Genomic DNA, 12,898 nt, shown 5'->3' with positions numbered 1-12,898 from the left:
CTGGTATGTCCCCTGGCTGACTTTGGAGTAGAAGCAATATCTGAAATCCCACCAGTTGGTTAGCATAGGTCATAGAGTGTCCTATCCTCTTGCAGACCTTAGTGCTGAGTGTTCCCTATGGATGGTCTTTCAAAGAGCTGACCATTGATGACTTCTACAAAAGTGGGATGGGGAAGGAATGAGGAAAAGCTTGCCCTTCCCTCTTGGCCTTTGCCCTTCTGAATGACAGGGGAATGTATGCCTGTGCCAGGGATGGCTATTAAACACATCCCCAGGAAGCAGAACACTTGAATTCAGAGCTGCTTGTGCTTTATGTGATTTAATCCTTGCTCTCCTTGTAGTTTCCTGGCCACCAAGCAGTGTGTTTGCCTAAAGAAAGGTTGGGCTTCCCCTGCTCTCTTGCTGAAGCCATGCAATGGTGCAGGCACAAAAAATAACTTGCATGGGCCAAAAGCAAGCAACTGGGGACCTTGTTGGGAACTTGCAAAGCATTGTGTCAGCCATGCTGCGAGGTTATTTCACAGATCAGATGTCTTATCTTGTTCACTGCTTTGCTTACCACAATCAGCTTCTGCTTGTGTTTGCCTGAAGAAAGGCCTTTATTTCTGAGGACTTTCTGAAGCAGTGTAAAAAGGGTGGGGGAAGGATTGATGGCAATTTCCCTTATCCGGTGACTGAAGGAGGGCACGTAGCTGGTGAATGGAAGGGAAAAAGTAAAGGCTTCCCCACTGATTTTTGTTCATAACATAGAAGAAGAAAATGGAGCCTGAAGAAAGATTTGAAGCAGGGATGCAATTAGGGGTTAAACTACGTTTAAATTACAATGTGTCACTTTTTAATTCTAAAGCACTGATATCTTTTAGTTGGCAAGTTACAGGTTTGGAAAATGGTTGAAGTGAATATAAATGGTACTTAAGAAACAGGACCTAATATACCGTGTCTTGGTAGTTTACCTAATTCCTGTTTGAATATAGTACTGTAATTTCCTGAAGAAGCCTCAAAAGCTGAGGCCGCATGCGTTTGAAAATCTATATTGGTGTCTAAGGGAAACTTGACATAAGAGTAAGTACTCACTTTTAAGCTTGTCAGGAACAGCTCCAGTGCCTGCACAAAAAAAAAAAAAAAAAAAAAATCTTTCTGTCCTTTGTGAATATAACCCTGAAACTGGAGTTAATTTGCAGTTCTCTTCCTCCTCTCCCTCTTGTTCTAATTTCTGCTGCTCATGCTGGCCCATCTTGAAAACTAGGCAGTGGATTTTGTAAAGGTTCTAATTTTAATTCTCTTTGCTGCTAGTAGTAGCCTTTTTATGGAAACATTTTGCTTAACATAGCAAGCATTTGGTTATACTACCTGTGCCAAATGGGTTTGGAGTGTGACGTGTCTCTAGCACTGGAAAGGCTTTAGCAATGAGATGTGTCTCCTCCCCTTAAATAGCATTAGCCCCAAGTAGGTCTTGGTGCCCACCTATATTTTTTATGTCAATTGCCTATTGTTTTAATCTATTTCCTTTTTTTTCTTTTTGTTTTGTTTCTTTTTTTTTTTTTTTTTCTTTTTTTCCACCATCAGGGAAAATGTTGAAACATTCAGGCAAGATTCTCAGGCATGAATGTTTTTCATTGCAGGACTGAACCATTGAAAGCAAGCCAGAGATGTGTTGTTTTGGTCACTTTTGCACTAGAAAGTACTGATTTTTATCAATCCTACAAGTTTGGCTTAATTCTATTAACATTTTTAGAACTGAGTACCAGTTGTAGTGGTATCCTTTAAAAAAAATAAAGGATGAAAATGAGGCCCGTGGGATCTCACTGTCTGTTTATACTTTCCAGTGAGACACGCACTTATCTCTCATTTTTTTTTCTTCCGTTGGCTGACATCGACCCAATTTTGTCAGAATGAAGTTTTTTGTCAAAATATGTGGCTGGGTGGAGAAGAGAGGCTTGGTTAGCTTTCCAGTGTGACAAGGGCTCTATTCAATATGCGAGTTCTTAGAAAATCAATAGAAGAGAAACCTCTGTAAATTCTTTGATAGGAAGAAAAGCTTCAATTGAGGGTTGGGAATTGCCGCTAAATAGAAAGTTGTAGGCTGCTTTAGTGCTAATGCTCATGGAATTATTTGTCTCATTGAAGCAGTATTAATTAGGCTGGCTAAACTAAGCAGCATTAAAAGTGTTGCCAAGATACTTGTAGAGATGTCGGGTCTCCAATCAAAACCTGCTATTACAGCATGCTGGGTGGATGTGCTGCTCTGGCCAACAACCCCATTGCACTTTGATTCCTCTTAGATCTTTTCAAAGAAAGTCTGACTGTGTCTGATACATCAAATTAGAAACATGCTTTTGGTTGGGATACATTTAAGAAATTACAGATATTTATAAATACACATATATATGTTTAAATTTTTTGAACTCTATTCAGTAAGCTCTTAATTCTCTTTCTTCCCTGTGGTCTTTTTGACCAGGTAAAACAAATATGGCACAAAAAGGAGGTGCTCACCTCTCCAGTAGTGCTTTAGAGTACTATGTGTGTTGGACGAAGGAAGAATAGTTGCTGAAATGGCTGTAGGATATATTAAACATGCAAGAGTGATCGAGTCATGTAGTTTAAAGGAAAAAAAAACCCAAGAAGTTCAAAGAAATGCCATTCATGTAATTGCAGTTTCTGATTTTGTCTAGAAAATTGTGTCATTCATTAAAAATTGTTATGCAAACTAGAAAGAGAGCTCCCAGTTCATTTTCTTTTAAGTAGTCAGTTAAAGAAACAGGAATTTATTTAAATATTGTGTAATTTTGTTTGTTGCACACATGTGCTCTGCACATTTAATAAATATACACAGTACTGACATGTGGTGGGGTGAGGGCCCTCAAGCCTTCCTAGGGATGTCCAGCTCTTGATAGCTTTTTGATGTTCCTTCTGCCTTTTAACTATGTTACTTCCGTCTTTTCTCACTTGCTGTTGTAGAGCATCTCGGGCAAGGACGACTGTTGCTTATGAGAAGATTTGTAGTAGAACATCAATATTTATAATTGTCATAGTTTAGCAGCTACACACTGGCTGAGGAACACTTTTTGGCAAGTATTTATTTTGGATGGTGTTAGGAAAGATTGGAATCTCTGTGTTTTCACAAAAGTGTTTTTAAGTGCTTTTCTAAGCTTCTGATGGATTCTTGGTTTAGTCATATTAATAAATATTTATTAAAAGGAATGCATTTGTTTTAGAAGATAAAAAATGTTAATGATAGGAAAATGCAGTTATGGATCTTGTGAGGACAAAGAAGGATAAAAAACCATTTGTGGCTATTTTAATTGTAATAAGTAATTAATTAATTGTTTTTAGGGAGCTAGAAATGTGGAATTGTAAAGGTTTTTAATTTCCTCTTACAATTTCAACTCTCTTATCGAAGGCCTTTTATACTCGGGGGAGAGTGCCATTCTGACTCAAAAAATGCCTTGAAATGTTCACATTCAGATCTGGTGCATCTTCTGACTGCTGAGTGTTTATAAATTTTTTTAAAGCTTTATCCTTTTTATTTCCTAAAAAGAACCCATGTTTTTGAGGGAAAACACATTAATTTCAGTTGTGTTTTATTTTTCTGTGACAAAGAACCACAGTATATATTGAAAGATTGATGCTGAGGTTGCAAAACCTTGCACTTAAAACCTGATTTATGATCTTGGGTATAAGACATCAAACTAAGATTGAAAAGTTGTGTCATAATAGATTCATAAGACTGCTTTTACCTTGTGTTCTAGCAAGGTGCCTGTCATACTGCCCCTTGTTGTGTCAATCTAAAACAGAATTTAGTGACATTCTGAGCACATGCTTCAGCACCTAAATAAAATAATAATAATTAAAAAAGGTGCTAATTTCCAATAAAGGATTGCAGATGATTACGTCATCTTGTTGACGTCATCTACCTCGACTTGTGCAAAGCGTTCGACACTGCCCCGCATGACATCCTTGTCTCTAAATTGGAGAGACATCAATTTGATAGATGGACCACTCGGTGGATAAAAAACTGGCTCGATGGCCGCACGCAAAGAGTTGTGGTAAATGGCTCGATGTCCAGTTGGAAACCTGTAACGAGTGGTGTCCCTCAGGGATTGGTATTGGGACCGGTCCTGTTCAACATCTTTGTCAGCGACATGGACAGTGGGATTGAGTGCGCCCTCAGCAAGTTTGCCAAGAACACCAAGCTGTGTGGTTCGGTTGATACGCTGGAGGGAAGGGATGCCATCCAGAGGGACCTTGACACGCTTGTGAGGTGGGCCGATGCCAACCTTATGAAGTTTAACTAAGCCAAGTGTAAGGTCCTACACCTGGGTCGGGGCAATCCCAGGCACTGCTACAGGCTGGGCAGAGAAGAGATTCAGAGCAGCCCTGCAGAAAAGGACTTGGGGGTGTTGGTTGACAAGAAGCTTAACATGAGCTGGCAGGGTGCGCTTGCAGCCCAGAAAGCCAACCGTATCCTAGGCTGCATCAAAAGAAGTGTAACCAGCAGGTTGGAGGAGGTGATCCTGCCCCTCTACTCTGCTCTTGTGAGACCTCACTTGGAGTACTGTGTACAGTTCTGGTGTCCTCAACATAAAAAGGACATGGAGCTGTTGGAGCAAGTCCAGAGGAGGGCCACGAGGATGATAAGAGGGCTGGAGCATCTCCCATATGAAGACAGGCTGAGGGAGTTGGGGCTGTTCAGCCTGGAGAAGAGAAGGCTGCATGGAGACCTCATAGGAGCCTTCCAGTATCTGAAGGGGGTCTATAAGGATGCTGGGGAGGGATTCTTCCTTAGGGACTATAGTGGTAGGACAAGGGGTAATGGGTTCAAACTTAAACAGGGGAAGTTTAGATTAGATATAAGGAAGAAATTCTTTACAGTGAGGGTGGTGAGGCACTGGAATGGGTTGCCCAGGGAGGTTGTGGATGCTTCATCCCTGGCGGTGTTCAAGGCCAGGTTCGACAGAGCCTTGGACCACGTGGTTTAGGGCAAGGTGTCCCTGCCCATTGCAGGGGGGTTGGAACTAGTTAAAGGTCCTTTCCAACCCTTACTTCCTTAAGGTCCTTTCCAACCCTTACTATTCTATGATTCTATGATTCTATGATTAAATGTAAGCTGCTATCCCAAACTTACCGTTAAGGGCAAAACCCATGAGAATGCAGGCATACACATATGCAGTGAGTGGGTAAGATGCAGAGGTTCTGATTGCTGGACAAAAATGCATCTGGGGGAACAAAACTTGCTTGAAATTTTAGGAGTCCAGTCAGTTATGGCCAAGATGATGTGCATATAAAATCATCTAATATTGCACACATCCTCACCACTTGCAGTCACTCTCATTTAAAGGCCTGCCTGGAAGGGAGGAAAGCTGAGGTAAGAGCTCTCCAACTTTCCTAGGGATGTCTACATCTCACTTGGTTTTTAATGACCATTTTGTCTTTTGATCACCAGCTGCTTCCAGCATCTGGGGTTGGCCTGACTTGGCCTGTCTCCTTTGATGGTTGTTTTGTCTTGGGGTTGCCAGATGCTCTGAGCCCCTGTCTGCCTTGTGTTTCCATGTCCCCACCATAGAGATAGGGCTGGGTTGGGTCCCTGCTCAAGCTGGGAACACCTGGAATTGTACATATCCGCCCAACTTTCATTAGTCCTTCTGAAACTGGGCCGCGGAGTGCAGGGTGTATAAAGCTAGAAAGAAAGTCTTCCCGAGGGAAGCTGGCTCCGTAACCTAGTTGGTTACGGTACTTGCCAATGAAGAAGACCTTGGCAGCCCCTCTCTGGTTTTTCTGGATCGTCTTTTAGAAGTGCACCTCTGTATTAACTTCTTAATGAGCTCCAGTGTGTAATTAGGATGCTTTTAATTACCCTGCTGGGTAACCTCGCCCCATTAATGATTTTGAAGCAGGCATTCTGGATTTCGGTAGTGTGTGTCTGCTGTGATTGTTGATAGTGAGCTTTACAGATTTTTTTTTTTTTTTAAATAGATTTTCATTTTAGGTAAAACACAGATTATAGTCTGCACGTAAAAATTAACACGTTTGTTCTAATGCAGGTCAGAAAGAGGTCTGCATAACTGATTTATGCAATAACTTGATCTCAGATTTTGAAACCAGCTTCCAGTTACTGCTTATCACACTTATATGTGAGTTAGGTGAGTATTTTCTGACATGAATATTTTTTCTTTCTTTCTTTCAGCCTTTCTTCCAACTTGTGAAGTTACGGAAACTTGGACTTAGTGATAACGAAATCCAGCGGCTCCCTCCAGAAATAGCAAATTTCATGCAGCTGGTGGAACTTGATTTGTCTCGAAATGGTAAGCTCCAGTGTTAATTTGTTTGATTCTATTCTGTCCTATGACATGGTCTATAAAACTGGGTTAGTAGGGTTTTTCTGTCTCTGAAGTTGCTATCTGTGTCCTGCAGATACTTTTTTGCATAATACATGGGTTTGACTGCGGTTCTAGTTGGGGAGGAGGGAAAGAGCAGAGGAGAGCTACTGGTGGAAATACAGTATTAAAATGATGCTTGACTGTAGTTCTGCCTTTCTGAGAGCCTGCTTTATTTTCCAATTAAAAGAATGCTTTACATCCTATTTTTATGTGTACCTGTCACAGTGTTGATTTCTTTGCCCAAGCTCTCTGAAATGCTGAAATTCTATGGGTTAGAAGTCCAGTTCTTTATCTCCGCTCTCCTCTTTACTTGTGATTAGCAAAAGGCGGAATGCTGGTATTCCTACTTGTACTTCTGGAAGAAGAATCACTCTGTCACCTATGGAGAAATTCAGAACAGAGAAACTCTTTTAAAATGCAATGCTGGAAACCGCATGGGTTTATTGTTTGGGTGTAATGTTTGCTGCTTATATTGTCCTGAGCTGTGATGGAGTGAAATTTTATTATTATTTATTTTCCCTTTCTTTTTCCTGGTCTGGTGAACTTTCCAGCCCTGCCAGAAGTTCAGGAGCTGGTGGGTCACCTTTAAGCCGTGTTATGACCCAGTGATCTAGAAACAGTGAATCTATGTTATCAAATTAGAGCAACTGTCAGCTATTTTTGCCTCCTTATATGCAGTGGATATACACAAAATGCTCTCTGAGGTGTGATGGATGGGGCAGGAGAGAGCAAGGTTGTGTAACCTTGTAAATAAATGAGGGATGTAACTGAATATCCAACTGAAGAAGAAATAGTGTAAACGGGAGTCTTTTTTTCTTTATGGTTTAACTTCACACTGACCCCTTGCCACTGAAGAATATCCAGTGGCGATTTCACCTTCCTGTAGCTATCTGAAAATTTGTATCTTTCCTTTATTTGTTTGGTGCTTTTAATGCCATCTCAATCTGATAATATAATTATTGAAGCATAATTAGTCTCCAGGCAGTTGCTGAAAATTTGTGATCCATATAATTCTATGCACATTTTCAAAATTCTCTTGTAAGAGAAGAAAGCTGGGAAAAAAATATCCGAGAGACAGAAGAAACACATTAGTTAAAACATTTTAGAAATACATGAGCATTAACTGACGCAGTATTTTGGCTACTGAGTTTGGCTGAGTTGGGTGCTGTCTGTGACAGACCTTATACAAAAGGAAACACTGTCGGCTTAGTAATTCTCTTTGCAAATGAAAAACTAGCTGCAAAAGAGCTGGTGGATCAGAGCCATGTGAACTCTCTCTCATCAGCCTGACTTGGAAGTTGGCTTGGGAGCTCAACTGTAACAAGAACAGGTGGTGTGAACATTTATGGCTGGGTAGATGCATGTGTGTCATTAGAAGTTACTGCTCAGGGAAGTGTTTTCTCAAGTGACAGGTTGGACTAATGCAGGTGGCAAGGAGCAGTTGCTTTCCTGTATCCAAGGTTCAGTGCTCATCACCCATTTTTTTGCATTACTTTCTCTTCTCTGTGGTTCATTGCAGAAGGCGACTGATACTTCTTCCCTCTGCTTAATCATGTCACAGTTACTGCATGGCTTGACTCTTCAAGTGAAAACCACATCATGCGAGGTGATGTAGGAGGGCCATGGTGGAAGATGACTGATGTTGCTTTCTGCTGTTTGATCATGTTATGGTCGTCTCACAGCTCTTCAAATTAAAAAGCAAAACACACGCCATCTGGGATGCTGCAGGGGGAATTCTCGCATAAGGTTCTGAAGATTTACAGTATTTTCATTTCTTAGCTTTGTATTTTGAGCCCGCCTTCTAATATGTCAGATTCTCAACCTGCCAAAGGTTTCTCCTTTTCGGTGGTTTGCACTCCAACAGTTTTTGTTGTTCTAACTATCACAGTACTTTTAGCAAAAAAATAGGAACTCTTTGTATTCCTTTCAGGCAGAGAAAAACAGCTCAGCTTTTCAAAATGCAGTATGCTGCATGAATAGGAAAGTATGATGGTGACATCTGAACTTGGGAAATAAGAGATCATTGTTCTGTGTTTTTTGTTGTTTTAGCTGTCTGCTTCGGTGCACTAATTGCTTTCAGTTCTGGCCATTCTGTTTCCTCAAGAGCTTAAAAACGCAAATACAAATTCATTTAATGTTCTGTGTACAGGAGTAGCCCTTGATATTTTAACCTTCCATCACAGGAGGAGAAGAAAAGGGAAACAAAGTACTTCCATTTCCCTCACAGTAAAATGGTACCATGTCTTCTTTTCTCTTACTTTATAATCCTTTGGTCAGTGTCTGATCTTTGATGCTCCATGAGGTGGTGGGTATGTCGTATAGCTGGACATGGGTGCACTTTGAGGCTGCAGTGGCCAGCTATGTTCTGTGCAGTGGTGAGGTGTTGCATCTGGAGGTGGGATCGATCCCCCTCCCAAGCAGGATCCCTCCTGACTCTTCAGAGGTGGATCTGGATGCCTGTGAAGTGTGGTGTTACACACTGCATAAGTAGCCCTGGTTCATAGTCACTCAGAAGAGGTGAACAGGGAAACTCTTACGTGTGGCTTTCTTAAATTCCCAACTGTTTTAAAAAGCCTGAGACATGCTAGCATACATTAAAAATGTGCTCCATGGTTAATCCTTTAAGCAGTTCTTGGTTCATGAATGAATCTAGAACTACAAAAATCCTTCCAAGTAAAACTCAAAAATCTTCAGCAGATAGATATAAACTGGATGCTCCTGTGATTTCAGGTGTACATGAGGGAAGTCTGGGGAGAGTAAGGTAGAAGCCTAAGTGGTGCAGAGGGAGAAGGATTTGGTGAAGGCTGGGAGCCATATAATCTTAAATTCTTCCTGGATTATTTGCATGTTGATGCTATTATTCTTTTGCAAGGCCATGTGTTCATGTAGATTTCCTAGGAGGCATCCCCACTGTGCTTTTCTAGTCTGGCTGAGGCTGTTACTTGAACACAGGTTGACTGGATAAATCAAGAATAGGAATATCAGAGGGCAGGGAGGCTCTGCTGTGAAAACAGTATAGTGATGCTGAACACTTTGAAGGTTATTTGGTAATGCAGTTTATCTCTACCCCTTGGTCTTAGGTTGTTGAAAAAGTTGATGTGATGCTAGTTCTGAGGCTAAAGAAAACACACTCGTAGGATTTCAACAGTGAAATCAACAGCGAAAGCCTGAGCTTTTGAGCTGCTGGAAAAGCATGTCTGAGACTTCAGCTATTCCCTATAACTTCTTCTGAGATAGATGCTCAGCTGCTGTCTGTCTGAAACTACTGTTGCCTCAGAGTCCCCAGGCTTGGGTAAATCTGTTCCTGGATTCTCACATCACTGATTAATTCTGCAAGGACACTGGGTTGCTGGAACATCCTTGCTTGATGTCCTTGAAGTTTGGGTAGGGCTCCTGTGCTTTGCATTGAGTTTCAGCACAAGTCTTTGCTCTGTGTGGTAGACGAGAGATTCTGCTAGAGGCACAATCAGAAGCACCTCTGAGCTACTTGTTTTCCCACAGCACTTGGGCACTCTCTGGGGCAAATCTCAAAAGACGCTGTGATTCAGAAAAGAAGTGTGATCTCCAAAGGAAGTAAGACATGCTCAAACGTCTGCAGTTTTTCCCTTGCACCTCTGCTGCCACTTTATTAAGTTTTCCTTTCTCCCAGAGTGTGTGCAGCTTGTTTGAGATCCCTGGGAATTGTAGCAGGCTGCTATCCATGCTGCTCATCCTGCAGAGTTTCCTCCACTGACTCCCTCTTTTCTTCTGTGCAAGCCCTGGAGGCTGAATTCTTAGAGCTTAGAGCCCTGCCATCCCAGATTCATTAAAATGTTAATGGCTTTTCTTGTTCTGTAGCTTCTTCCAGACAGGAGGGGTAATGGATAAAGTTTCTGTAGTTAATTTAATGCATGCTGATATTTGGGATTATGTATGCTATGTATGTGTGCTGTGTTCTTGCAGATGTGATGCATTCCTTTTTAGTATCCCCCTTTTCCAAGAGGGGTTTTTGTTTGCCTTTGACAAATATTAAATCCTCCATGTTCCACTGATATGTTTTTGTCACAATATTGCATGCTTCTTACCATGACCCGAAGGTGTCAATTGTAGTATTTTTATTTGGAAGAAGTTGCTACCCCACACATGCTTTCCCTTAACAGGTGTTGTGTGGAAGTCTGGATTTATTTTTTTTAATGTCCTATACGTTTTCCAGCCTTTGACAGATTGTCAGCAGCTTGTTTTCGTTCAGCTCTTTTAGGAGAAGAAGAAAATTACTCTGAGTTTTCACAGTGGAGAGTGGCTGCTGGGTGTTAGGCACTGGGATGGCTTTCCTACCTTTCTCAGCTGAAGAAGTGCCATTTGAACTGTCCAACTGCCCAGCCCCTTCTCGGATGAAGACTAACCCCTTTGGTTATGTAGGAGATGAGCCTCTTGCACTCATTCCATGTGTGTCTGCCTGCATGTTGTTGTCTCTCTGTGATAAAAGCCTGGTAGGCTTCTCTGCTGCTAGTCTTGCTGCTACTCTTCTTGCTTCCATTGAACATGCCTACTGAGGACTTGGTCATGCAAGCCTATAGCATCATAAAATCACAGAATGATTTGGGTTGGAAGGGACCTTAAAGATCATCTAGTTCCAATACCTTGCCGTGGGCAGGGACACCTTCCACTTGACCAGGTTGCTCAAAACCCTGTCCAACCTGGCCTTGAACACTGCCAGGGATGGGGCACCCACAGCTTCTCTGGGCAAGCTGTTCCAGTGCCTCACCACCCTCACAGTGAAGAATTTCTTCTTACTATCTAATCTGAATCTATCTTCTTTCAGCTTAAAGCCATTCCCCCTTGTCCTATTAGTACATGCCCTTGTAAAAAGTCCCTCTCCAGCATTGTTGTAGGCATAGTTGCTGTGTACTGGCTGATTTACACTGTCTGTAAGGGCTTTCTAGCTAGCAGCAGGTAAGGGGGTTCAAATCAGCTCTTCCTCCATGGAAGTGCTCTGCATCCTTGCGGTTTGCTGTGGTATCCAAGTCCTGAGTCTCAAAGCAGTGGAAAAGGTGCATGTGTGTGTGTAATGGGAGAATTAAAGGAATTTTGATAATCTTCATAGTTGGGTTATGCTGGCTCTGTTGCTGACTCTCTTCTCAGCAGAGCTGATATCTGTCACTTTGGGCTGAGGAGTGATGGGTTTGCTGTGGCATCTACTGAGGAAATCTGTGTGTGGGCAGATCTTAAGCCATATTTGACTCTGCTTGATGCTTGATACCAAAATCTCAATGTGGTTCTTTATTTTGATATCAAAGAATAATCCTGTTTAATGTGTACAGTTTCATACCTACTGTAGAGATTGGATTCTGGCTACATAATATATTAGTTGCTACTCATTTCTATAGGTTCTGGTTAAACTGAGTTTATGACTGTATTGATAGTACAGTCTTGTGATACAAGTCTCGTGGCATCAGGATATTCTCATTCCAAAATCCTCTCTCAACACAGTTGCCATGTTATGGCAAATGCTATTGCTATATGTTGTTATTTATGTGAAAATAATTACAGATTTCAGAAAAGATAAAATATGACACTTCGGGATTACCCTGGTGGTAGAGATGTTTCCTCAGAAGCATCTCAATAGTCACAACATTGTAGTGTAAGGAGAGGGCTGCTGCTATGCAAGGCTGACGGTCTCAGCGTGTCCAAGATTTTGGAGGTCAAACATTGGCAGCTGGAGGCCAGTGTCCCAAAGGCTCCATGAACCTTATTTTTACCTTTTCATTGCTTCCAAAACTGATTATTGTTGCAGATTTAGAAACCTTTGTTTTGTTTTTACTTCAGTTATCAGGGTACTTTGAGAAATCAATAGCAAAGGTATTTAACTGTTCTACTTTCAGTGGCAGGTGGTTTGATATTACTGCTTTTTATTTGAAGTATTTATTCTTTTTAGCTGCTTTGCAACCTAATTAAAAGCCTCTTTTAGAGATCTTAGTCATTTTCAGGACACCACATTCATTGTGTGTTGTGTGATAGGTATGTTTTACTCAACAGGTCATTTAAAGCTTCCTTAGAAGACTGGGTGAGCACGTGGCAGCTGACCTGCAGAGCATCAGTCTATGCCACTGAAGAGTGGTGTGTAAACTTTGCTTTGCTCTCTGAGGCTTCAGCATATTTGTTTGTATCAGTGCATGCACACCAGTGCTTTCCCTTTTTAATTCAGCTATCTGCTCTCAAAGACATATCTGCCATCCATACTGTAGGATTACCTCCCTTCTGCCCATAAAGTGGGTAAGTGTTCCCCTTTTCTCTCCCCCACCCAAAGCAGGATAATCAGTGTTTTCAAACTAGAAATACTGGCAGAGGAAAGGCTTGAACACTTGTTCCAGTTCAGCCTGGGCTGTTGACCCAGCTATTTTACAGTGAGGACATAAGCTAATCAGGCAGAAGCACTCTTAACTCTTCTGATCCTGGTCCTGCAGCCCCATAGAGAGTCTGCTCCCTCAAGTAATAGCTGCTGCCTTTCTCCCTGTGCTCTCACCTTGGATCTGGCTGTCCAC

The 12,898-nt window shown here is 41.7% G+C and overlaps 1 protein-coding gene across 1 annotated transcript in view; it reads left to right on the top strand.

Annotated features, from left to right (window-relative positions):
• LRRC1 (leucine rich repeat containing 1) overlaps positions 1–12,898 on the top strand; it is a 72,367-nt gene that overhangs the window by 10,379 nt on the left and 49,090 nt on the right. Inside the window, exon 2 of the mRNA XM_030490135.1 lies at positions 6,185–6,302. Within this exon, the coding sequence (XP_030345995.1) occupies positions 6,185–6,302 (118 nt within the window). The remainder of the gene's footprint in view (positions 1–6,184; positions 6,303–12,898) is intronic.

The sequence above is a fragment of the Strigops habroptila genome, chromosome 6 (assembly GCF_004027225.2).
Source record: "Strigops habroptila isolate Jane chromosome 6, bStrHab1.2.pri, whole genome shotgun sequence".
NCBI classification, from domain to species: domain Eukaryota; kingdom Metazoa; phylum Chordata; class Aves; order Psittaciformes; family Psittacidae; genus Strigops; species Strigops habroptila.
The sequence above is the reverse complement of the archived record's forward strand: the minus strand, read 5'-3'. Positions and strand labels throughout refer to the sequence as shown.